Source organism: Podarcis filfolensis, assembly GCF_964270895.1.
Source record: "Podarcis filfolensis genome assembly, chromosome: 6".
In the NCBI taxonomy this organism is placed as follows: Eukaryota; Metazoa; Chordata; class Lepidosauria; order Squamata; family Lacertidae; genus Podarcis; species Podarcis filfolensis.
Genome location: NC_139609.1, coordinates 7,747,430 through 7,774,913, shown reverse-complemented (window position 1 = coordinate 7,774,913; position 27,484 = coordinate 7,747,430). Strand labels below are relative to the sequence as shown.

Here is a 27,484-nt window from a genome sequence, read left to right as displayed (position 1 = left end):
TTCTGGTCTTTTGCTATGTGAAGTTCTTAGTAACTGTTTTATTTCTTTGTGGATCATGTCCCAGAACTCTCAGATCTCTGGACATGTCTACCACATATGGTAAGTAAACTTCTTATTACTTTTAAGAGAAGACTGTTGTGTCTTTATTTATTTTTTAAGAGGGAATAAAGGGGATTTACCAGGAACAAATCCGATCTGGACAAGCCACACTGGATTGCGTAACTCAAGAGATTCAAACGAATCTACTGTAGGATGTGAAACACAAGAGCAGTCAAGTACAACATTTCTAGAGTGAACATGTTTACGCATGGGGAGGAAGGTTTGTCCAGCCAGCAGGTAAACTTCCTGTTTCCTTCTGGGCTGGGACAGACTTCCTCTGCATGTGACTAGAGGTGGGTGTGGCCTCACCTGTGCAGGTAAGGACAAAAGCGCAGGGCAGGGCAGCCATCTCTCTTTCTGTGCCTACTTTCGTCAAAGAAGCAACATCTGCTTAGCCAAAGACGCCCTCTCGGCTTCCAGCCAAGAGAGGACAAAGGGACTGTCTTGTTATAAGATAGATTCCAAGTGTATGTTACTTCATTAAGCTAAGTCTGCTTCCTGGGATCAGATTGTGAACAGAACGTGAGTCAACTCTTTTTATACTTTTGTAAAATACGGTGTCGTCTCTTCTATATTATGAGGGAATAAGGGGAAATTACCAGAACAGTTATTATAGAGGCTTTAGCGAGCCTGAGCAAACGCATCCGTTGCAAAGTTTAAAATAAGGGGAATGTTACTCTGCTGAAATTGTGGAACTTGTTAACATAACTTGTTGGATAAGGATATAATCAGACAATATATCCTCTCCTGCATCCCTGAACATTCCCACATCTACCAACTAGCTTCCTGCAATATACAGGGGAATGTCCTCTCCTCTCCTACTCTCCTCAACATTCCCACAGTGAGCAGGGCTGCACTGACTAGTGCTCCCCAGCTTTGACATCACACATGGCACTTGCACATGGAGCAACGTTTCCTAGAGAGGTCAGGTTCAATTTCTGGCATTTCTAGGAAGGTCTCCTCTCTGTGCAGGTGTCCAGAAGCAGTGGCGAGCTGGCCTAGGCAATGCCAAAGGGGCCGCTGGTCAATGCAGCCCCATTTGCATGTTCGAGGCAAGTTTCTTCCGAGAAGGAGGCTATTGCCTCAACTCTTTTACACCCCACCTCCTTCCCGCATAGCTGAGCTACCAAGAATGATGGATCAGCATTTGCAAGAAACAAGAAGGGGAGTAGCACAGGAGCCAGCCTTTCTTCGCACATGTACGTCAATGTTTTCACCGCTTAGATTTTGATAGGGAATTTTGTTCCGACTCCAAGAGTTGTTGTCAGCAAGCTGCAGATAATAAAATTTGGCTTGTCAAAACAAAACGTTTATCGTATTAAAGAAGGTGTCGAGTGTATTTTAGAGGAGATCTGCAAATGCGTGCATGCGCACACCCACTTGGCCTTGTTAAGCTCCTGTTGAGAAGAGCTTTGCTACAGGCCTGCTGTGGTTCCCACAAAGATGTTTGCCTAAGGACTCAGAAGCCCCTTTTCAACTTGGGAGGCATAACATTGCCTTCAGTTCTGAAGTTCTTGAGAAAACCAGGAGTTTAGTCATGTATGAGAGGCTTATTTAGCTGACAAGGCATCTCCACCCCAGTGACAAAGTGTCAAAGTTTTTTTAAAAAAAGATTAGGAGAGGATAATCAACACCCATTTGTTTATTTAATTTACTAAAGCATTGGCTAATACTATAAGAAGGACATGGGATTGTATGCCAGCAGCTAAATCCAGTAGAATAAATCCTATAAAAACATACAGCACCTGTAGAAACTTATTTTTCAGCCCCACCCACTTGTGATAAAGCAAAAGCATTTTGGGAACTGATCTAAAATGAGTTAAAACAGATGTTTAGATATACCTTCCCCAAAAATCCAGAAGTGTTTTTGCTGGGTTTGCTGGGAGAGGAAATTGCAAAGGTAGACCAAAGATTATTTATGTACGCCATGATGGCGGCAAGAACTTTATTAGCCCAAAGGTGGAAATTGCAGGAATTACCAACGATTGAGGAATGGCAGATGAAGATGATGGACTATGCGGAACTAGCCAAGCTGACCGGTAGAATCCGGAACCAAGATGACCAAAAATTTCAAAGGCACTAGAGGAAATTTATCTGGTATATGAATAATTATTGTAAAAATGCGAAGACACTAGCGGGATTGAAATAAATCCAACGAAAAAATCTTAAAACTTTTTAGACCCAAGAGACAGAGTTGATTACCTATAAGGATACAAAGGTCAGTGAAGTGAAGGACATGAGGCAAGAGTTGATAATGCAGGTGAGCTGCGCACAGGTGGGCTGCATGCAAGCTGCCGGCCAGCTCTGTGGAGCCTCCTTTTATTGACACAAATATGCAAACCCAGGCAGATAGATTTTGGGCTGTGACCTTTACACATCTTCCAGTCCCGAGATCGTGGGGTGGTACAAGGTTATTTTGGCACCTGTTTCCACCACGTCATTTTCCCCTTGCACAGTGTATGACGAAGGAGACAAAAGGTCTCAGAGACAAAGGTCACAGACAGGACACCACAGACTACTGAGACCGCAAAAGGTTAGACAGAGGGTACGATGTTCAGCTGTGGCTTTGTCTCTGAGGGGGTGTGTGCCCCGCACCCCAAGGTCACACGTGCAGGCAGACTGTGGCTGCCTGCGGTTGGGGAGTTTGCTCCCTCCGGACCCCACGATCATCCCTACAGGTCAGAAGTCAAAAATTTAAAGTGTGATATAAAGACTTGAAAATAGAAAACCAGAGTATATTTGTTATTGGAATGTTGGAAATACTGTGTTAAAAAATAAATTAATAAAAATTATATAATAATAATAATAATAATAATAATAATAATAATAATAATAATAGTTTTCAGCCCCACCCTACACTATTTGAAGGTCTTTCTTCCCTGTAGACTGTTCTAGGCTTTGGTTTTTCGGTTCACGGAAACAGATCTCCTGGAATAGCCTAATGCACATTTGAGGCTACAGAAGCCATAAACTCAGTGGTATGATGTGCCAGAACGCATTGCTTTAGCAGTCCTTTATTTACTGGATGAAAACTACTTGTGATACAGAAAAGCTGGTAATTTGAATCCCTTCCCTGAAGCTATTGACAGAATAAATAATTTACTCATCAGTAGACCTCCTTGACATGCCTTGGCCTCCTTGAGGTCCCCTTGTCCGCGACCAACAAACGCCAGCTTGAACCTTTATTTGGATTGTTATAAGAATTCTAAGGTCTCAAATATAAAATAAATGTTCATAAATGTACAAGGCAAACACATACATAACTATATAAAATACGTGTCTGAAATAGTACAGGAGAGCAATCCTGAAGCCATTTTGACTCTCCCAGTGACCTGGAAAAGTATTCCTCTGCAGTAAGGGAGGCAAATGGTGAAAGCCTTCCCACTGTCTTTTTCGTTACAAATCCTGTCTTAAGGGCGTATTTGTGCATGAATAGGGTGAGCCTGCAACCTGAATTCAGGAGCTAAAGTATTTACCATCACAAAAGAATGGCCAGGCTACCCAGGTTACGCAATCAGTGACCATTATCAGGTAACTTGGCAGACAGGATTTCTGCTGTAGACCCACCTCCTTCTGTGATGTATGTATGATGTTTTGGGGGGTGGTCTTGGGCTACAGGGCGGACAGTTTCAAAAGCCTATATAAGGGCTTGCACACCATTGTTCTGGGTTCTCTCCTTCCTCCTGCGTGTGGGGACCCTGTTGCAACAGTTCCTTGAATAAAGATCAGGCTGACTAGCCACTTTGCTTCTCAATATTCTCTGGTTGGCCTCTGTTATTTTCTCCTACTGATAGGGAACCCACTTAAGGACTCTATACGGGCTCTTGGATACCCCAAAAGGGAAAAGGAGCAGATTTTACTTATAACAGGATCATAAAGCAAACTTAATGCTCAAGCTGTTGTGTCATGATTTGGTGGCAAGAGGCTTGCAGTGATGTGGTTAGAGACTGCCGGGTCTTTAAGAAGTATGGTTTATTTTACACATATTGACCCAATGTAGGGCGAAAGTTCCCCACAAAGTCTCACCCAAGCAATGAATAAGATGCCTGAATTACCGTATTTTTCCATGTATCAGATGCCCCCTATTTTGGGGGACTCAAAACTAAGAAAATGGGGGGAGATTGCCCCTGTGTATACGGCAACCCCCCTATTAACATTAAGGTAAAGGTAAAGGGACTCCTGACCGTTAGGTCCAGTCGTGACCGACTCTGGGGTTGCGGATCTCATCTCGCTTTATTGGCCGAGGGAGCCAGTGTGCAACTTCCGGGTCATGTGGCCAGCATGACTAAGCCGCTTCTGGCGAACTAGAGCTGTGCACGGAAATGCCGTTTACCTTCCTGCCGGAGTGAAACCTATTTATCTACTTGCACTTTGATGTGCTTTTGAACTGCTAGGTTGGCAGGAGCAGGGACTGAGCAACGGGAGCTCACCCCGTTGCAGGGATTTGAACCGCCGACCTTCTGATCGGCAAGTCCTAGGCTCTGTGGTTTAACCCACAGCACCACCCGCGTCCCTTTTTAACATTATTTTTTAGTAAAAAAAACCCAAAACCCTAGTCTTATACACGGCAAAGTACGTTATTTATTAAACAATTAACTCTGCAACCCTGAGTTGTCGATTAAAGTGAATTATCAAGCTCTGGAATACATTTACATATATTGATGGGGAGCAGAAATATATTGATTTATTTTCCGAAATACACTCAAGGCTCTCCATGCAAGAAAATGTGCATAAATCAATAACTTTTTTATTTTATTTTAAACCAACAAGCATACTTTCATAAGAATGAATGACTCTGATATTTTTTGAGTTGACTCCTTAATACTAACAGGCAAAAGAGATCCATAATTTCTCAACAATGTTTGTCAGAAATGTTTAAACACTCAGTAACGCAGCCCCAAATTGTGAAGAAACATTGTGCCAGGTTTTCAGCCCATGGATTCAGCCCACGATTTTGCTTTAAACTGGTGTGTCAGTTTAAACCAGGGGTCAGCAAACTTTTTCAGCAGGGGGCCTGTCCACTGTCCCTCAGACCTTGTGGGGGGGCCGGACTATATTTTTAAAAAGAAGAATGAATTCCTATGCCCCACAAATAACCCAGAGATGCATTTTATATAAAAGCACACATTCTACTCATGTAAAAAACACCAGGCAGGCCCCACAATTAACCCAGAGATGCATTTTAAATAAAAGGACACATTCTGTTAAGGTGTGGATGAACATATCAGACGACACAGCGATTCTTCAAACAGCTCTTGTTTATTCACAGGCCAGGACAGAACTGAACTGAAGGGTTCAGTCAGCCTGCTTATATAGAGCTCCAGTACAACGTAACTGTAACAATTTTCTAAAACTATCCAATCACTGAACGTCACTTTCGATCCTTTATTTGCATAACTATCTACAGTATCCCCCTGCTGACCCAGGGTGAGAACTTCAGTACATAACATATTCTACTCATGTAAAACACGCTGATTCCCCGACAGTCTGCGGGCCAGATTTAGAAGGCGATTGGGCTGGATCCGGCCCCCCGGCCTTAGTTTGCCTACCCATGGTTTAAACTGTCTATAGATGTAAGAATAAATGGCTTGGACTTTCTTTACCCACACTTCCAGGTCTTATCCAAAGCACGTGTCAATAGTTTGTGGATTTTGCTCTTACTTCTCACGATTCCACGCCCTTCCTGTTTGCCCAGTTTGTGTTCTAAGGCCTTCAGGGAGCAGACATTACACATGTTTCCCCAATAGAGTGGCAGACTTCTTATCTTTCTACCCATGCACATACATCCTCACATAACCCTTCGCTTCGGAGGGAGTCCAGGACAACAGAGAAGGAACCTCCTTGTTCACAGTCTTGATATGGTTTAGGCAACACTCTTACAGTGCAGGTTTTTAATGTTTCTGGGGTTTGCCCCTTGTTTTGTACGTCTTAAAAAAGCTTTCAAAGAAAAGGAGCCAGTTGTTCAGAAAAGGTCTTATAAAGAATACCAGGCTGTTTATGAAGTTTCATTCTGTTTATTCCAGCTTGGATGTCTTCTGATGAAAAGGGTCTATCCATATATTTTTGGTGGTCTGGTGTTAATTTTGGAAGAGTGAGATTATTTAAATAGTGCTGTACTTCCATAGCACCTATAATAATGATAAATAATGATAATTTATTTATACCCCACCCATCTGGCTGGATTCCCCCAGCCACTCTGAGGAGCCTAGTGTGCACAGTTTGGCACACAATTCTGAGAATTCCTGAAGAAAACTTTCTTTTTCACAAGTGCTCTGAGGAAGCTAACCATCTAGTGTGTTGTTTTGTGCTCCACCGGTTCTGCTAATCATAGCTCATTTGGGGCAATCCAAAGGGCGAATGAGGTGCATCTCTTTTGCAGTCAGGGTGTTGAAATGCCTTCAGAGCAATTGGAGCAGCAAGCTAAGACGCCATCTTACCTGGGTGACATCACCACCCTCTGGCAAGATGGAGTTTTAATCTGGGCAGTGACATATCAAAAAAGTGACCCTATCTTAGCTCACTCTGGAACTCCATAGGAACTCCATGGGCAGAGTTTCCGTTCTTTTCAGTGGGGCTTACATAGAAGAACTTTATGGTGGGTTGCGCCCCATAGGTCAGATCTGCTTCCTGTTCAGCTGTGCTTAAGGATATACAAAATCTGTTGCCTCATTTGGCTAATGGTAGGAGTGCTTGACATAATTGATCACTGCAGGTTAATGGAAAGTATACAAGCAGATATCTGACTTTAAGGGTTAATCTAAGCTTTTGGAGATGTAAACAGTCCATCTTCAGAAGAGCCACAAATTGTTATGAAATGAAGAAATTCTCTGCCTCTTATCTGATGTAACTGATGACTAGAAATTGCTGGAGCATATACAAGCAGATATTATCTAACCTTGTTAAGCAATGTGCTCTGATTATTTAACCTTTGGGTGATTTAGTGGTTTGCCATTGGGATAATAAAGAGCCCATCATAAAAATGTCCTGGACTAAATTGAGGAGCGGGAGGTGGCGGCGGAGGGGTCATTAATCCTGATATAGTAGGCTGGCCTGATTGCCAGGTGGTTTTATAAGACATCAGTACAGCCCCACTGTAACCCATCTAGAACACTGCCTCCTACAATTGGTGGAAGTCAGGAACAGTCAGGAACAGAGAAGTCCTCCGAGGGGTTCCTTCTTCGCATACAGCTTCTAAGAGAAACTTCTGTGAAGAGCTGTTGAAGAGAGAAAAAAGAGGTTCTCAAAAGCAGACACGTAAGTAGAGATAGATGGCATCTCTGTTTATTAATGCCCACACAGTAGATTCACACAGCTGCCCCCCTATACCAAGACTATCTCAGTCATCATGTGTAAGGATTGCTGTATTGTCTGCATCAGAAAGAATCCCTCGTAGGATCAGACTCTACAAGGTCCCCCCCTACCTGTTCATCAGGTGATGGTTTAAAATAAAGAGGCTAAGCAGCAGTTCAGTATATTTTCCCTTGGTTACATTATGAGATATGGAGAAAGTCAGGGTGGGCAAAGCTCTATTGAGTGCCTCTGGCACAGCTTTTTTGCGTGTTCAGACCCAGAAACTTCCCCCCTAAATAAATTCACACTTGACTCAAATTTTGGTTTTGGTTTTTGGCAGAAATTAGGCCACAACTTTATTGATTACAGAAAGTGACTGGTTGCATAGGCTCTGGTTCGACTAGTTCCCTGCCATGCAGGTAGCGCTGACCCAGGACACCAGCATAGGTCAGCCAAGGGTGAACACCTGGATAAGCGGAAAGCTGGGAACAGGCTATCTCTGCCACCCAAATGTCCCCCTGGACTCAGGCACAGGCACAGCCCCATCTCAGGGGTTGACCAAACCATTGAGTCCCTGGATTCCTTTAATGGAATACCCTTCACATAGGGATGGCGAGAGTGTTCTCCCATCCCTATCACCTGAACCAGAGCCTATTCGCAACCTTACAAGTTGTGACGATTTGCTACGTGGCAGGTGAAACCCAAATGGCAACAGCCAATCAGCCAAGTGGGGAAAATTCCTGCCGTGCCCCTGTCCCAAGGACAGACGACACACGACAACATAGCAAGGTCAAGCACAAAGCCCTAAAAGTAGGGAGAGGTGGGCGGGTGTTACGAATGCACGTGCCAAAAGAGGAAGCTCTGGGTCATGTACATGGGTATAAATAGGTCCCTCGAACCATTTTGGCTGCGTCCCATTGGCCAGATTGCACCCAGCTATGAGGGACCTATCAATCGGGTGTTGTGGCTGACCAATCGTACCCATCCACAACACAGGGTGTTGGTTTTCCAGGTCTCACCGCAATACGTGCCCTCTTTAAGGGAGGACCTGATTTGTCAATATATAACATAAATTACTGTGCTCTTGCACCACCAAGCTTATTGGAAACGTGGTAGCTATATAGACTCAAGCATTAGAATATTTCAGGCAGTTGATTTCTACAGGCTTAATAAAACAAAAACCACAAACACCATACCACTGGACCATCTCCCAGAGAATGTATTACACAATTTGCAATAGGCTGCCACTTTCTGTAATACAGTTTAAAAACCTACGATACCATTTAAGGATAATTGTACATGCACACTTCAGAACCTCCCTCAGTATCTTTAATGGAAGAGATAGATTATATAAAATGTGGACTTATGCTTTTTGATGAATCAGATGAGGCAGGGGGCCTCATCTAGAACTGTTTCCTAGAACAGTACCAGAATATTTTGTATGGGGGACATTCCTCAGGCAGGAGACAGATTTGACCTGTTATCATTTGTGTCTAACAAAAGGATTTTGGCTTGCATGAAACTTGCTCCCATGTAAAATTTGTGGAAGAAACAGATGATCCTGCCTATTTTTGCAGCAGTTGAATGTCTTGCAATGACAATAAATGTGTCTGATAGCCAGCCCACCAGGGATCCAGGCCTAGGTGGACAATCATGGACAATCATTATCACTAGGACATTTCTAACATGAAGTTTTCTTTTCTTTTCTGTAACTCCCCCCCCCCTTTTATGGTCTAGCAGAAGCCTTTTTATGCTTGCATGAATTTGCAGACTGCTCCAGTAATAGAGATAAGACTCTACCAGCTTAGCAAAATACAGTAAATGTGATCTTTAGGGTCTGGAAAGTACATACGTACTGAAACTTCGGGTTGCCATATTTCAGAAAGTGAACATTGGGGTTTTTTTGGCCAAAAAATGCTTTGCCCAGAGTTGTTCAGCTTTTTTCGCCGACATAGGTTGCCATATAGAGATCAGCCATGAGCTCAGGTACAGTGGTACCTCGGGTTAAGAACTTAATTCGCTCCAGAGGTCCGTTCTTAACCTGAAACCGTTCTTAACCTGACGTACCACTGTATTTTCACAATATGTATTAGTATCTACTTCCCCCGATGTTTGGCACGCAGGCTTTGTGATCTTATTCACCCCGTGTCTTGACTGAAGCACCTCTCAGTGAACTGAATATCCTTTCCGCCCATCGTCTCCTCAATTGGCTTTAACAGGGGAGGCGGTGCTGGAGACCCTTTCGGGGGTCAATCATTTGTACAATTAACTGGAGAAAACCAACGGCTTGCTGCCTCCTTGTATCAAGCCCTGTATAGGAAAGCTGTTTACTGTGTGATGTTTCATTATGTTTTTATATTTGCTGGAAGCCACCCAGGCAGGGTACAAATAATAAAATGATTATTAGTATTATTGCTGTCGTTGTGGCAGGCTGGCATGGCGAAAAGGGTTGCTGTCATCGGAGCTGGGGCCAGTGGCCTGACTGCTATTAAATGCTGCTTGGATGAAGGTCTCCAGCCAACATGTTTTGAAAGAGGTGACGACATTGGTGGGCTGTGGAGATTCCAGGTATGTCAAAGTCTGGCTTTGTTGTTTATTTACAAGCAGGGCTGTCTTTAGCATAGGCGGCGCCGGGGTGCAAAATCTGCCCAGCGCCCCCAAATGTTCATTTTAGCTGCTGCCGCTGCCTCCTCCCGGATACTAATAAATGCTACTTTCGCGGAGGGAAGACTGGGGGTGTGGGTCAAGGAAGAAGAAGAAGAGAAGAAGAGTTTGGATTTGATATCCCGCTTTATCACTACCCGAAGGAGTCTCAAAGCGGCTAACATTCTCCTTCCCCTTCCTTCCCCACAACAAACACTGGGTGTTTGCTGGGTGACCTTAGGCTAGTCACACTTCTCTGAAGTCTCTCAGCCCCACTCACCTCACAAAGAAGTGCGACTAGCCTAAGGTCACCCAGCAGCTGCATGTGGAGGAGCGGGGAAGCGAACCCAGTTCCCCAGATTACGAGTCCACCGTTCTTAACCACTACACCACACTGGCTCTTGAGGGAGGGAGATGCTGCCTTCATGGAGAGAAGACTGGGGGTGTGGGGTGAGGGAGGGAGATGCTGTCTCATGGAGGGAAGACTGGGGGTGTGGGGTGAGGGAGGGAGGGAGGCTTGGGAAGGAAGCTGCACGTTCGCCAGCCATATGGTTGGCGAGGTGCAGCTGGCGGGCATGCAGGGAAAGGGGAGGCTGCTGGCAAAGCCACACAACTCCCCCACTCGCTGGGGCGCCCCTGAGAGGCCGGCGCCCTGGCGCAACGAACCCCTAAGCCCTATGGGAAAGACGGCTCTGTTTACAAGGGAATAGCAAAATGTCCATGTGCAAACAGCAATATTGCCCCTTGCGTCAGGATCAGCAAACAGCAAAGAGAATGGTGTTTTGTTTCTGCTTTGTCCACTTGTATCTGCTTAAAGAATACAGTGGTACCTCGGGTTAAGAACTTAATTCATTCTGGAGGTCCATTCTTAACCTGAAACTGTTCTTAACCTGAGGTACCACTTTAGCTAATGGGGCCTCCTGCTGCCGCCACGCCGCCGGAGCACGATTTCTGTTCTCATCCTGAAGCAAAGTTCTTAACCCGAGGTACTATTTCTGGGTTAGCGGAGTCTGTAACCTGAAGCGTCTGTAACCTGAAACATCTGGAACCCGAGGTACCACTATATGTGGGGGAAGAAAAAGAGGCTGGGAGTTCAAAGTTATATTTGGATGGGGGAGGGATTGCTAATCATTGGAAGCTCCTATAAAAACCTTCGCATTCCCGAGCACCACATCCTCCGTCAGTAGCAGCAGTAAGCCATGGGTGGTTGAAAGGAATTTTCATTTAGCCGGGGACAAATCACAGGTGAGATATCTGACTGGCTATTCTTGGGAAGAGGTTGTGATTGCAAATGATATTTCAGATTTAGAGCAGGCCAAAATCAAAATGGCTGAAAGATTCAAACAGTTGACGCTAAAAATACTTTGCATTTTGAAACAGAAGTTTCTCAAAGTGTGAATCACAGGATAATAGTTTGCAGATTCTGAATATTTGTTTTGATGAAGCCAGTAAGGTATAGAACAATGATATACACATTGCTAAGCTCCTAGTTTAAGAAAAGCTGCACGTTTTCCCAGGGCCTTGAAAATGAGCTACTTTCTTTCTTTAAGTTTCACTATGGGTCTCTGGTCAAAAATGGTTTTTGAAGCACTATGGAAACCTGGCAAAATGTGCTAGATCAGAAACAATAGCCTGGAGCCATGATGATGATGATGATGATGATGATAATAATAATAATAATAATAAATTATTATTATTATTATTATTATTATTATTATTATTATTATTATTATTATTATTATTATTATTATTTTATTTATCTCCCTCCCTCCCCAGCCAAAGCCGGGCTCAGAGCGGCTAACAACAGTAAAAATAACACAGTTTACATAAAATCACAATCAATTAATTGAAATACATTCTAAAATCAGTTCATTTAAAAATCAATTCAGAGTCAAATTAATGGCAACCATCGGGCTAGAGTTCTATGCGGATTACAGAAGGAGGGGGTCAGACTGTGCCTTCAGGTACTAAGTACCTGAAAAAAACCATGATCTATGCTCAGCTTTAGAAGTCCTGTTCTTAATTCTGCAATTTCCTTCAGGAGCATGATATTGGGGGCCAGGCCAGCATTTATAAATCTCTAACCATCAATACTTCCAAGGAGATGATGAGCTACAGTGACTTCCCCATCCCTGCTGAGTACCCAAACTACATGCACCACAGCAAAGTGATGGAGTACTTCAGGATGTATGCAGAACACTTTGACTTGCTCAGACACATACGGTTCAAGGTAAGAAGCCTGGCCTGTTCTCTCTCTCTCTCTCTCTCTTTCTCTTTTAAAATAACTTTTACTGAATGATTTTATGTTACAAAAAACATTACAACCATACTACCACTAAATATAATTAAGAAATAAAATTACATACATCAATATTTAGTTTGATATTTGTTATTTACCGTCTTATTTCCTCCCAAACATTCCATACAAAAACACACATATGTATACACACACACACACACACACACACACACACACACGATAATAATGAAAGTAAATATTTTCCCCCTTTTATCTTATAAAATCTTTTCTTCACCTTTGACTTCCTGTCAAGTCCCTTTGCATATATTTTATCTTACAATCAAATGTACACAAAACAATAAACCTTTCTATATAAATTTTCCAATACATTCTGAAAACATAATAAATCCCTAATTGTTGTCCACCTCTTTTTAGTTCCTTTATCACTCGAATGCTAGCACGGAGTCAAAACTATTATTGTATTTTTGCTTTGAGTTTCCTGTGAGTTTGCTAGTCATCTGAGCCATCTTCACCAATTCCTGTAATTTGATTTGCGTGGACAGGCGGAGTCCCCAGATCCCGCGCGGTCCCCCCGTCATGTGGAATAACGACTCAAGACAATGTGCTATGAGATTAAATTGGCCACAACTTTATTAAATTTCAAATGTGGGTAGACCTTGGCTCAGGCATTGGGCGTTCTCCCTCCCCAGTCCCCAGCCGGGGACCTAGGGAGCATCAGGGTTATCCAGTGTGTGGGGGGGGGATGGGCCGGCTCTGGAGAACATATGTTCAAGCAGAGATAGCTGCCCCCGTTACACCGCTGCCGCAGGGGAGAGCAATGACGACCTTTCAGCATATGGTCAAAGCCTCCCTTCAGAAAACCCCTTTAACGGGGAACCCTGGTATCGCCGCCGCAAAGAGGAAGATGGACAAAAGGATTCCGCCCAAGGCCTGATACCGCCAAAGTTGTGACGTTTTGCTACGGGAAAGGCGAAACCTGCCAATGCAGAGAAATTCCTTTCCGGCCCTTTAACAGCGACCTTAACGTAGCAGCGCCCGCATACCTGTGAAGAAAAGTTAACCTGCAAAACCTGTGAAGAAAAGTTAACCTGCAAAATAAGACATTAACTGAGGGTGGGAGAAGCTCTGGAGCCAAGTGAGAATTCCCAGGTAAGATCCTCCCTCTATTGTGTGGGCAGGTAATCCCTCCCCTACCTGGCCTGGTCTCCTTGCCAACGCTTCCCCCAGGTGGGATTGGACAACTGACTGAGGTAGGTGGAGACCTCCAGGTATCCCACCTGAGGGAAGGCAAAGCCAAGCCTATGCTGATGGAGCCGCTCCAGATCTAGGGGCTGCACGCGTCCACGCAAAGGTCGCCCCCCGTTTTAAGCGGGGAGCGGTCATTGCCAATCTGTTATTTTTGGAGCCTCGTGATCTTTGCCTACCCATTCTCTGGCTACCAAGGCAGCACCAAGCATGATCACAGTAGGGATGGTGGAAAACAGCTGGGAATGGAAAACAGAAGTAGATTCTCCTGCCGTGCCTCCCACTTCCTTTCCTTTAAATGGTTTTAAACTCAAATGATGCTTTTAATAAGGTCTTTTATTTAATTGTGGGTGAGTGCGTATCCTTTGTGTGTTTTTAAACTGTTTTCATGTTACGAGTTGCCTTGGGGTAAAGGCAAGATATAAACAAGCACACAAATAAAAAGCCACAAAGGCAACTTTCAACATGTTTCAAGGGAAATTTGTAAAAAAAAAAAAACCCCCACAAATTTTATACTCTAAAGAGGCACAAAGTTACAGGCTCTAAAAAGACAGCCTCTGATATAATAAACTAAAAGCACATTTGGAGTGGTTGGGTTGGGGGACATTTTGACACCCCACCACAATCTCCCAGATTTGTTTGAGGTATGAACTTGATATTTCATGCCATGATGGTTTATTATATATGTTTTATGATTTCATTATGTATAATATGGGACACGGGTGGTGCTGTGGGTTAAACCACAGAGCCTAGGGCTTGCTGATCAGAAGGTCGGCGGTTCGAATCCCCGTGACGGGGTGAGCTCCCGTTGCTCAGTCCCAGTTCCTGCCAACCTAGCAGTTCAAAAGCACACAGTGCAAGTAGATAAATAGGTACCGCTCCAGCGGGAAGGTAAACGGCGTTTCCGTGCACTGCTCTGGTTCGCCAGAAGCAGCTTAGTCATGCTGGCCACATGACCTGTATGCTGTATACCAGCTTCCTCGGCCAATAAAGTGAGATGAGCGCCGCAACCCCAGAGTCATCCGTGACTGGACCTAACGGTCAGGGGTCCCTTTACCTTTACATTTATGTATGATATATTATTGGCCCATCCAGTTCAGCCTTCTCTGTCAGCTCTGACTGCTAGGCAGCGCTCCCTCACTTTAGGCGGGAGCATTTTCCCGCCCTTCCTGGCCTGGGAGTGCCAAGTATTGCACCGCGGCCTTTTGAATGTGTGCAGCAACTACAGTTGTGCTTTGTAAGCTCCCTCTAGTACGGGTCATACCACTTGAGATTGTGGATGAGGCCTCACATGATTTTATGTGGACGTTCGATCTTGTCTCAAGTGATACAGTTTTTATAAGGCTCCCGCACCTTGGAAACTTGCACAATGGCTGTTCTTGTTTTCTGTGCGGAGGAGCACGATTTAGCCATGTAAGCTCCCACCTAGAACCTGATCTGGTCTTATCCAAGAACAGGTTTATAACACCTCATTGAGGGGTGGCAGTGGCGGGGGGTGGCCTTTATGTCTAATAATAATAATAATAATAATAATAATAATAATAATAATAATAATAATAATTTATTTATACCCCGCCCTCCCCAGCCAAGGCCGGGCTCAGTGACAGTGACAGATATATGTATAAGCTAAACAAGCTATAGCATATGACCCCACTCTCTTGGGGCCCCCAAAAAATTTAAAGGAAAAAAAACAACCCGGATGTACATTTCCAAAATATTAGATAAAAAACAAATAAAGTAAAACCAACATACAGCAACAGTGTTTTGTGTTGTGTAGGCTCCTATGATGTAAGTAATGGGCCCCGCCTGCTAGCCTGCTCCCTAAAATATCACTGGTTTGCTCATTTCTATATATAGGGTGCCTACATTCTGCATGTGCAAATGGCTTTAGATACCCATTAGGTCTATAAATTACCATATAGCATATATTCAACACAAAAAAACAGTGACAATTTGTTGTTGACAAAGGACAGCTGGACATATAAAGGGCCCCATTACCTTCAGTAGCTTAGGGCCTCATCAAACCTAAATCCGGCCCTGCGTCTAGATATTCATTGTATGAGCAGTTCCCAAAATGATTCAAAGGAACGTCATCCCCGTGACCCCCCAATCTGAGGGTGCAATATAAATGTTCCACTTTGCAACCCCACTCACTGGCCTTTGTGAGCATATTTTAATTCATGTGCTTTATTTCCCTTGTCTTTCAAGGCCTGTGTCTGCAGCATAAAGAAACGTCCAGATTTCCCCATTACTGGCCAATGGGAGGTTGTAAGTGAAATATATGGGAAGCAAGAATCTGCCATCTTTGATGCTGTCCTGGTCTGCACTGGACACCACATAGATCCTTATTTTCCACTGGATTTGTTTCCTGGTAGGTGGGATTTTCTGATGTGGTCAACTGCTTGAGAATTCTGGGGAACCCGTACGAAAGCAGAATCCCCGTGGCAGGAGTATGGTTCACCCCGCTATTTTTTTTAGTGTATTTCGATGTCTTCGAATGTTATGTACTGAAGTTCTCACCCTGGGCCAGCAGGGGGATACGGCAGATAGTTCAGGTCCACATATGCAAATAAGGGATCGAAAGTGACGTTCAGTGATTGGATAGTTACAGAAAATGGTTACTGTTGCGTTCTAGTGGAGCCCTATATAAGCAGGCTGGCTGAACCCTTCAGTTCAGTTCTGTTCTGGCCTGTAAATAAACAAGAGCTGTTTGAAGAATCGCTGTGTTGTCTGATATGTTCACCCACAACTTAACATAGAATATTTATAATATAGTAACATCAACAGCCTCAAATATTTAAGGCACTGTGTGTGGAAACAGTTTACAATGCAGCTAAGATTATTAGGACACCAACATTTAACAACAAATTTCTAGGCAACTTTGTTTTTGCCCGTGCAAGGGACATATGCAATGCTTAGCCTAAACTGGCAGGGGTGCCCAAATTTTTTCCAAAGAGGGCCAGATTTGATGAAGTGAACATGCGTGAGGGCCAACCAAAGTTGCTGAGTTTTTTTAAAGATTTTACCCCAGGACATATACTGCCACGGGGGCTGGATTAAATCGACTGGTGGGCCAGATTAGGCCCCTGAAACTCGATTGGGAGCTGCCCAGAGTGGCTGGGGAAATGGGGTACAAATAATTATTATTAATAATAATAATAATAATAATAATAATAATAATATTTTGGACATGCCTGGCCTAAAATGACAAAAGCTCTGCATGATCCCAGGGGAAGTTTTTCTATGTGACATGGGTGTAAAAGACCTGAGTTCAAATTCCAACAGAGAAGCTTCGCCTTGGGTTAAGCTGCCTCAGCTGCATAATGGTAGCACCAGGAATTCTCCCAGGCATCGTGTCTGTTGGGAGGAGATCTGATTCTAGGTTTTGAATGAATGACACTAGCCCAATGAGTGTTAGTTTACTTTTTGTCCTAATTTGGGACCCAAGCTAGATATCGAGATGCGAACAAGTTTGCTAGGCAAAAAGAGGAGACCTGTGAAAATAAATTTGGCACTTCGGAAGCACACGGTGCTGCCCAAGAAGCTGTAATTGTTTTGTTTCATTTAGGACACAAAAGTGTTAAAATCTCACAAGGACCCTGTTCAGTTGGTTAGGCTGAGAGTCAGTGACCTGCCTACAGGTCAGGGAAAGATGGAGGGCACAAGGAGAAGGGGACAACAGAGGACGAGGTGGTTGGACGCCAGGCATTCCTGTCTTCCACTGCCTCCCACTGCGTGGTCAAACTCATGTCCGTAGCTTCGAGAACACTGTCCCACCATCTCGTCCTCTGTCGTCCCCTTCTCCTTGTGCCTTCCATCTTTCCCAACATCAGGGTCTTTTCCAGGGAGTCTTCTCTTCTCATGAGGTGGCCAAAGTACTGGAGTCTCAGCTTCAGGCTCTGTCCTTCCAGTGAGCACTCAGGGCTGATTTCCCTTCATGGATCACTGCCTTGCCGTGGCGAAGGGGCTTGAATAACTCAGAGAAGCTATGAACTATTCCAAGCAGGGCACCCAAGATGGACAGGTCTTAGTGGAGAGTTTTGACCAAACATGATCCACCTGGAGCAGGAACCGGCAAGCCACTCCAGTATCTCTTCCAAGAAAACTCCATGGACAAAGACAACAGACAATCCCTGCTAGGGGCACAGATAACTCTGTGAAACCTGTGCGGATGTTTAAATTTGAGGCTTCCTCCTGACAGTCAAAGCAACAAGGATATACCTTCCCCAGTATCATGCAAAATGGCTTATTCCTCCTTTTCACAGGTGTTGAGAAGTTTAAGGGGAAAATTATGCACAGCCGAGAATATAAGCATCCTGAAAAATTCCGGGACCAGCGAATCCTCGTGATAGGATTGGGAAATTCTGGAGCAGACATCTCTGTGGACCTCAGCCATGTCACTAAGCAGGTTCTGCTCACTTAAGAAAAAAAGAAATAAATCATTTGCCTTTTATTCTCCTAAGCAACTTCCTGGGGCACCTTTCTCAAGCTTTGGGCCCTGTAGTGCCACTGAAACTAGCAGATGAGGTGGGCTCTGCTAGTGACACTTCACTGCTTAATTCTGCAAGTGTTTACTTGTAAGGAAGTCTCACTTAACTCAATGGGACCTGATGCCTCAGACTGTTTTTCCTAAATATGCAATTTAAAAACAAAACACAAAGCAATTCATGGGTGAAGGTTGAGCAGTGGCCCCACAGAGGGTGGGATTGCTTAGCTCTTGGAGCCCCTACAAATCCTACCAATTTTTCACCCACAGGGGAAAATATACTGGAGTTCCCCCTGTAGGATAATATTCCAAAATGGTTTCCTCCACCTGCCGTGTATCAAAGGATAGTTTATCAAAACCCCTACAAGGACACTGCCAGCACATTCTAATATATGTGTCGGTTATGCCTGAACACGTGAACATGTGATCCCATTACACTTGGCTCTCAGCAGGCATCTGTGGTGGGTTTTTCTTCCTTAACCTGCCCCTGTCTCCTCTGGATAGATCTTTCTGAGCACCAGAACTGGCACCTGGGTGGCGAATCGTGTCTCCGATGATGGGTACCCCTTAGATGTGGTTCATTTTACACGCTTCAGAAACCTCCTTCGCAGTATGCTTCCTTGCACTCTGGTGAACCTGTGGGGAGAGAAGAAGCTGAATGCGAGGTTTAATCATGAGAACTATGGTATAAAACCCCAGCACAGGTAAGGCAGGAGACTTTTTTAATCTCGGAGAATCGGGAAGGGTGGGGAATTCTGCCTTTCTTTGCTGTTTTTAGCATTTCTTCTTTTTCTTGTAAATATTCAAGGAACCATTTGCATTCTTTTATTAAAAGTTGGTTACCTTGATTTCTTATTTTTCCAGTAAGTTTCACCATTTCTGCATATTCCATAAGTTTTTATATCCATTCTTCTTTCACTGGGACATCTTCTTTTTTTCCATTTTTGGGCAAGTAATATTCTTGCCACTGTAGTTGCATACATGAATAAATTTCGACACAGCTTGGGTAGTTCTATGCCTATAATTCCCAAAAGGAAAGCTTCTGTTGTTGTTTTTTAACAAACATTATTTTAAACATCTTTTTCAATTCATTACATATCATTTCCCAGTTAAGCTTTAACCTTACTACAAGACCACCACATATGGTCAAAAAGAACCTTCTTTCTCTTTACACTTCCAACACTTATTTGATATTGATTTATACACTTTTGCCATTTATTCGGTGTTAGGTACCACCGATATAACATTTTCATATAATTTTCTCTTAGACCATAACATGCTGTAAATTTTATATCCATATTCCACGATCGTTCCCATGCTTCCATATCTAGATTATAACCAATAACTATTGTCCAATGTATCATTGAGGATTTTACTTGCTCATCCTTTATCTCCCATTCCAATAATATTTTATACATTTTAGACAGGACTTTTACATTACATTCCAACAGATCTCTCTTCAGTTGTGATATTTGTTTCCCAAACCCTTGTATCCTATCTTTCTTAAATACTTCGTTCAAATGATGATATTGTATTCATGTTGTTAATCTTCCTGATAATTCCTTAAATTATTTTAATGGATACTCTCCTCCCTCTTGGTTTAATAAATTTCTTTAAGCTGTCCACCCTTCTATCAGATTCTTTTTCTTTACCGCTATAGTTTCCAATGGACGCGGGTGGCGTTGTGGGTTAAACCACAGAGCCTAGGATTTGCCGATCGGAAGGTCGGTGGTTCGAATCCCCACGACGACGGAGTGAGCTCCCGTTGCTTGGTCCCTGCTCCTGCCAACCTAGCAGTTCGAAAGCACGTCAAAGTGCAAGTAGATAAATAGGTACCTCTCTGGCGGGAAGGTAAACGGCGTTTCTGTGCGCTGCTCTGGTTCGTCAGAAGCAGCTTAGTAATGCTGACCACATGACCCAGAAGCTGTCTGCGGACAAACGCCGGCTCCCTCGGCCTATAGAGCGAGATGAGCGCAGCAACCCCAGAGTCGGTCACGACTGGACCTAATGGTCAGGGGTCCCTTTACCTTTATAGCTTCCAAAGGTGAGAGCCAAATGGATGGGGCTGAATCAACCAGCTCCCCTCTCTTATTCCTCTTCTCCCACATCACTGCCTGACCTCTCTCCACCTCCATTCTCAGAGTCCCCTCATCCTTTGACACATCCTGCCGTTCCCACCCCATCCTGGCCGGCACCACAGGGAACATGCAGCTAGTCTCTCTGGCCTCACTTGTAATAATCTCCTCTCCATTTTTCTTTCTGTCCACGTGCGTGAAAATATATATGTATCCATACTGTCAGGCTTCAGGGAATTCGATCCCTCCCACGGTGGCAGCCAAGAAGCAGATAAAAAGAAGAGTTCTTACCAAGTCTTTATTCAATATTCACAGATAGAGAATGCAGAAATGCCATCTCTCTTAGATAATGGTGTTGCTCCAAGTAAAGTCCCACCCCCTCCATCTCTCCTATTATACATCATCCCTGTGTCGGCTGACCTGTGCTTTCTGCCTCTGAGCTTTCTGTTCTACTACTCTCAATTCACGCCGGGTCCTGGGAGAGGGGGGTCAGGAATGCTTTCTAAAGACACTGAGTCTGTTAGCTGTATCTCCCCTAGTGCTTCTTCTTCCTGCTGCTCCTCTCCCAATATTTCCCAGCTTCTCCTCTCTGCAGCCTCTGAACTATGACCTTCTGTAAACCACTGTTCTAAATCTATACTGTCCTCCTCTTCTTGGGAAGATTCAGGAGGGGGTGGGGGGTCCCCACCATTCCTCCTCAGTCCAGTCCCTGACACATACACACAGAGAAGCAAAGGCTTCTCCCCTTTTGCTCCGTAAAGAGCCATGCAAACTGGAAGGTGGCAAACAACCAAGGAATAAATCTTAATAAACTTCTGCAAGCACAGAACAACCCACCCAGAGGTTGCAGCACTTCAAGGTCTCTTTCCTTCCTTCTTTGCTCCATAGGTTCCTCAGTAGGTATCCCATTGCAGCTGACGACCTTCCGAACGCCATAATTTCTGGCAGGGTGCTCATGAAGCCAAACGTGAAGGAGTTCACTGAGAGAGGAGTGATATTTGAAGATGGCAGCAGAGGGGAAGACATTGACGTGGTGATCTTTGCCACAGGATACAACTACTCATTTGCCTTCGTTGAGGAGGGAGTCATCAAGACAAGGGACAATTGGATCCCGCTATATAAGTTTGTCTTCCCACCACAGCTGGAAAAGCCCACACTGGCAATCATTGGCCTCCTCCAACCTTTGGGAGCCATTATGCCAATAGCTGAACTCCAAGCTCGCTGGGCCACGAGAATCTTCAAGGGTAAGGAAGAGAGGAATACACTGGGGATTCCCAAGCTACTGCTCTGCTAAGGTCTCCAGCTTGGGCTCTGTTCCGTATAATAAACTCCCTGATCAACACTGGGACGACAAAGAGTTATGGGTGGAATCTCATGGGTGTGAAAAGGTGGCTTCTAATCGAACCATGCGCTTGTATAGCTGTGTCTGGGAGAGGACTGAGTTATGAGAGAGGTTGCAGTAGGCAAGGAGACCAGGGCTTGAACCAGAGTTTTACCCGAGAGGACAGGAAGAAATGAGCAGCTTTTTGCATTCTTGGTCAGGAGAAAGAGAGCTGCGAAACAATTGGGCAGCCAATCCTTTATTTGAAATGCTTAACTGGTACCCAGCCAGATGGGCGGGGTATAAGTAAATAAATAAATAAATAAATAAATATATTATTAATATTATTATTATTACCTATGTGTGTGTTATTTTTCAGGCTTGCTCAAGTTGCCTTCAGAGGATGAAATGATGGCTGACATTACCGAGAAGGTCAAGTATAATGAGAAACGGTAGGTTGCCGTCTTTCTATACTTACAGTGAGGGATGCTAATTTCTCTCAGGACTTCAGCATCTTAAATTTCATGGTCTCGGAAGCTTGCGTCTCATTTCTAGCTTTGTAGAGTGTTCTTCAAATGTGTAGTTTGCCAGAGCTTCCCATTAGTTCATGTCGTTTTTCACCTCTACATTGCTGGTACATGCCCATTGATAAAATGTGGCAGAAAAGCAATATTTGTGCCAGTGTACAAGCTTTCCCCCTGCAGGATTCCCCCAGTGTTTGAATAGGGTGGCAAGTGTGTGACCTTTGACCACCAATTTGGGAAGACTAATAACCCTTGAGCAATAGGATGTGGGGCAGAGGAACAGTTTGGGACTAGTTTCCCCTTTCAACTAGGAGTCAGGGAAGCAGAAAGAGCAGTGAGTTGACTGAGGCTGAAGCATCCTTCCAGTCCACAGTTGCTCTTTGGTGACCTGATGCAGAATTACCGTATTTTTTGCTCTATAAGACTCACTTTTTCCCTCCTAAAAAGTAAGGTGCAATGTGTGTGCGTCTTATGGAGCGAATGCAGGCTGCGCAGCTATCACAGAAGCCAGAACAGCAAGAGGGATTGCTGCTTTCACTGCACAGAGATCCCTCGTGCTGTTCTGGCTTCTGGGATTCAGAATATTTTTTTTCTTGTTTTCCTCCTCCAAAAGCTAGGTGCGTCTTATGGTCTGGTGCGTCTTATAGAGTGAAAAATACGGTACCAACTTTGTTGCCTGCTAAGATGTGCAGCCTCTGCCCAGCCTGGATATTTGTAAACAAAGCAAATATCCACAAGAGATGATAAGTCTCCAATGCTCTCCCATCCACAGGAAAGGGAACCCTGCAGTTCTGTCCTGAAGCCTCTCGCAGAAGTAGTGAGTGTGTTGCCACTGGAAATGATGAGTCTTGCTCCCTGGGATTAAAAGCAGCCAAATGCGCCAAACTTGGCAAAGGGGAGAGGGGGTGGCTGTAGGGAGACCAAGCTGGAGCTGCGTTTAAGGCAGGGGTCAGCAAACTTTTTCAGCAGGGGGACAGACCACTGTCCCTCAGACCTTGGCAGGGGCCGGACTATATTTTTGGGGGGGAGATGAACGAATTCCTATGCCCCACAAATAACCCAGAGATGCATTTTGAATAAAAGGACACATTCTACTCATGTAAAAACATGCTGAATCCCAGACCATCCGCGGGCTGGATTTAGAAGGTGATTGGGCCGGATCTGGCCTCCGGGCCTTGGTTTGCCTACCCATGGTTTAAGGCAGCCTTCCTCAACCTGTGGGTCCCCAGATGTTATTGAACTACAACTCCCATCACCCCTAGCTAGCAAGGCCAGAGCTCGGGGATGATGGGAGTAGTCCAAAAACATCTGGGGACCCACAGGTTGAGAACCGCTGGTTTAAGGTCTCCTTAAACGTAAAGGGTAAAGGGACCCCTGACCATTAGGTCCAGTCGTGACCGACTCTGGGGTTGCGGTGCTCATCTCGCTTTATTGGCCGAGGGAGCCGGCATACAGCTTCCAGGTCATGTGGCCAGCATGACTAAGTCGCTTCTGGCAAACCAGAGCAGCGCACGGAAACGCCGTTTACCTTCCCGCTGGAGCAGTACCTATTTATCTACTTGCACTTGGACATGCTTTCGAACTGCTAGGTTGGCAGGAGCAGGGACCGAGCAACGGGAGCTCACCCTGTCATGGGGATTCGAACTGCCAACCTTCTGATCGGCAAGCCCAGGGGTCTAACTAATGCCTGCCAATTCCCCCCTCTCTCCTTAGATATGTGCCAAGCCAGCACACCATGCTGCAGGTGCAGTATGTTGATCACATGGACGAACTGGCCTCCCTGTCGGGAGTGAAGCCCAACCTGCCGCGTCTCATCCTGACGGACCCAAAGCTGGCTTGGGAGGTGTTCTTTGGGCCCTGCTCTCCGGTGCAGTTCCGTCTGACCGGGCCTGGGAAGTGGGAGGGGGCCAGAAACGCCATCCTGACCCAGAAGGAGAGGATTGTCAAGGCCACCAAGACCCGAGGCCTGCAGAGCTGCGTGGGCACCAGTCTGCCTTCGACGCCTTGTTTCTTCATCAAAGTGCTTGGCTGTTTTGCCATCTTTGCCATCCTAGTAGCTTACCTGTAGATTGGAGCCAGAGGGGAACCCATTTCCTTGTACCTGCACAACCTTGTACCTGGCAAACATCTAGGATGCTGGGAAGAACAGGTGTGGTTTTAAAGAGAGCAGAATCTGTTACACCTTAACTCTAGCTTGTTCAGCAGCGAGCAGATCGTGCAATGAATTCCCCAGAATTCCCCCCCCCCACGTATTCTCCCTTACACTAGTCTGCTTGTTAACATTCACACAACCAAGGGGACTCTGTCCTCACAGCCATATTCAGAATAATAGTCACACTTCTTCTTTTTTGCTTTTGTTCTTTTTTTTTAACAATAATTTTTATTAGTTTTCAATTACAGTCCAATCATAGCCTCATTATTTGTTTAGTCGTTTAGTCGTGTCCGACTCTTCGTGACCCCATGGACCAGAGCACGCCAGGCACTCCTGTCTTCCACTGCCTCCCGCAGCTTGGTCAGACTCATGTTTGTAGCTTCGAGAACACTGTCCAACCAAGCCTCATTATAACAATACCCATTTATAATACAATTACTAATGCCAATCGTTCAAATACCAAATTATATAATTTAGATAAGGTGACCCCCACCCCCGCATGCTACAGTTGATGGTTTGATGATTTTCTTTCTTTCTACATTCCAAAATCTTATTAATTTCAATTACATTCCGGTCATAATAATAATCCCTTATACAACAACTGCAATATTAATAACTTCTATTCGTGCTGACACATTAAATGATTTATAAAACTACAAGTTTTATAATCCTCGTTCTTCCTGTGTGTGACAGTTATTCTGTCCATGGTGTTTCTTCCTGTCCTTGTAAAATGTTACGTCTGTCTTTTCCTGGTTGTTGCTGTTATCCATCATGCCTTGGGTGGAGCTGATATCCCATTGTGGTTCCAGAAATTTCTCCCTCACTCTGTCCCGTGCTTCGTTATTTTGCAACTTTCACAACAGCTGCAAAAGTCACTCTGTCCTAATAAATAACATTTTTTCGCCATTTTTCCTCTCAGCCTGGCTCTCTCAATGTGTTCAGCACCCTAATCTGAGGACTCTCACATTCAAAAGTTCCTAAGGAAAGCAAACCCTGTTACGATGGAAGATAATAAAAAGGTACCTTGTGACTTGTATGAGTTCTATAAACATCCCCCATCTTTTCCTGCACAGATCAGGCTTTTGAACTGCTGAGAAGTGAGGATAAACAGTTTTTGAAATTACAGAGCAATAGCCACGTTAATATTTTATTCATGCAGCTGTCAGTCTACAACAGCTTATAACACAATAAATCTGCCCGTCTTTTAAGATGCCACAAGGCCCTGGGCAACTCTAGCAGCTTAAGCTTCTGTGAGACGGAGAAATGTCAAAACTGGATGCTTGTTGAATTTCTAAGAAATAAAACATATAATATGCTGAGCTAATCACGGTGACTGTTTACTGAAGTGCATGAAATAAAACATTATTGGTAAGACATCAAGCAGGGATGGGCAACCTTTTAGGGCATGGATAGGCAAACTAAGGGATGCGGGTGGTGCTGTGGGTTAAACCACAGAGCCTAGGACTTGCTGATCGGAAGGTCGGCGGTTCGAATCCCCGTGATGGGGTGAGCTTCCGTTGCTTGGTCCCTGCTCCTGCCAACCTAGCAGTTCGAAAGCATGTCAAAGTGCAAGAAGATAGATAGGTACCACTCTGGCGGGAAGGTAAACGCCATTTCTGTGCGCTGCTCTGGTTCGCCAGAAGCGGCTTAGTCATGCTGGCCACATGACCCGAAAGCTGTACGCCGGCTCCCTCGGCCAGTAAAGCAAGATGAGCGCCGCAACCCCAGAGTCGGTCATGACTGGACCTAATGGTCAGGGGTCCCTTTACTTTTACCTTAGGCAAACTAAGGCCCGGGGGCTGGATCAGGCCCGATTGCCTTCTAAATCCGGCCCGCGGACAGTCCAGGAATCAGTGTGTTTTTACATGAGTGGAATGTGTGATTTTATTTAAAATGCATCTCTGGGTTATTTGTGGAGCACTAGAATTCTTTCATTTCCCCCCCAAAAAATATAGTCTGGCCCCCCACAAGGACTGATGGACAGTGGACCGGCCCCCTGCTGAAAACGTTTGCTGACCCCTGTTTTAGGGACTAGTACACAGGACCTGGGGACACGGGTGGTGCTGTAGGTTAAACCACAGAGCCTAGGACTTGCTGATCAGAAGCTTGGTGGTTCAAATCCCTAAGATGGGGTGAGCGCCCGTTGCTCGGTCCCTGCTCCTGCCCACCTAGCAGTGCGAAAGCACATCAAAGTGCAAGTAGATAAATAGGCACCGCTCCGGCAGGAAGGTAAATGGCGTTTCCGTGCGCTGCTCTGGTTCGCCGGAAGCGGCTTAGTCATGATGGCTCTGTGACCTGGAAGCTGTACGCCGGCTCCCTCGGCCAGTAAAGCGAGATGAGCGCCTTACCTTTACCTTTACATGGGACCAGATTCAGCTTGCTAGTCCTGCTTAGCAGAAGCCCACACAAAGACTTCTGCTAGAGCAGTGCCACCTCTCCCCACTTTCTCCCCCCCCCCTCCGTGGCCCAAAATGACTTGGTGTGTGTGTGAGGAGAATTCCAGGATAGCATGCAGGGGAGCAGAGGGGAGATTGTTCCATTGGGCAAGCAGAAGGGCCTACGCAGACAGACCTTTCTAAGAGTTGAATGCCGAATTCCTCCCTATATTTCCTTGCACCCGGGGGGTGGGGGTGGGGAGCACACACTTGTCAATCTCCTTATGTCATGATCATCTGATGCCATAATGACAGCAGGTGGTTGCCATGTGTCAGAGCATAGCGCTTTGCGACGCACGTCCCAAATGCCCAATGATAAGCCGGTTGCAGGACGCTCTGCAACCCCCAAGCTTGAAAGTTAGAGAGGACGAAATGTGCAGAATGGGAGAGGCGCAAAAGTTGGTCTCTGCACCCTCCGTTGCAGGAAGGAATTGAGAATTCTCTAAGAACTGCTTCTACACTATTCAGAGAATTACAGTTCTCACGAGCGCCAGAGGTCCAGGCCCAGAGAAGGGCTTGAGCATTAAACCCCTCCATTCTTCTGCCTTCCACAAGGTGTCGTCTGAGATCCACAACTGATTGGGCTCCAGCTCTTTCTGTTGAAAAATCCCCGCTTTCATTGTTAATAGCCAGCCTGATAAAAGAGTTCTAGAGAACACAAACATTTGCACACTGTTTGGTAGCATTCAGTTGGCCACATAGACATACACCTTTAACTTATGTCCATTGAAAAAATGCTTCCAATTGTTTTCCAGGAAGTCTTAAGTCTGACACAGAGAGTTGGTGGTCCTAGCCCAGCCAGCTCACAGGTTTGCAGCCAGGCAGAGATCAGATGTAGGAAGCAACAGTTGGAGACTCTCTGCCACAATTTGCTCAGATGTGACAGTTACACAGTTTGACATTAAGGCAAATCCTCGTTGAATGTTTTTAAAAAGAGAGATTTATTTCTCTAGA

General features: G+C 44.9%; 1 protein-coding gene across 1 annotated transcript; it reads left to right on the top strand.

The window, feature by feature from the left end:
* Nucleotides 1–7,240: 7,240 nt before the first annotated feature.
* LOC310765941 (flavin-containing monooxygenase 5-like) lies at nt 7,241–25,636 on the top strand. Its single transcript, XM_083621622.1, has 9 exons — nt 7,241–7,353; nt 9,820–9,957; nt 12,074–12,262; nt 15,746–15,908; nt 17,803–17,945; nt 18,528–18,727; nt 20,987–21,342; nt 21,799–21,871; nt 23,657–25,636. The coding sequence occupies exons 2-9, from the start codon at nt 9,826–9,828 to the stop codon at nt 24,009–24,011; spliced, it is 1,611 nt and encodes a 536-aa protein (XP_083477748.1). The 5' UTR covers nt 7,241–7,353; nt 9,820–9,825; the 3' UTR covers nt 24,012–25,636.
* The last annotated feature ends 1,848 nt before the right edge of the window (nt 25,637–27,484 follow it).

Excerpts from the sequence above, each read along its gene's own strand:
- LOC310765941 (XM_083621622.1), top strand. The coding sequence starts at position 9,826 with ATGGCGAAAAGGGTTGCTGTCATCGGAGCTGGGGCCAGTGGCCTGACT. Across the intron at positions 21,343-21,798 it reads GGCCACGAGAATCTTCAAGG|GCTTGCTCAAGTTGCCTTCA; the intron begins GTAAGGAAGAGA and ends GTTATTTTTCAG. Across the intron at positions 21,872-23,656 it reads GTCAAGTATAATGAGAAACG|ATATGTGCCAAGCCAGCACA; the intron begins GTAGGTTGCCGT and ends CTCTCTCCTTAG.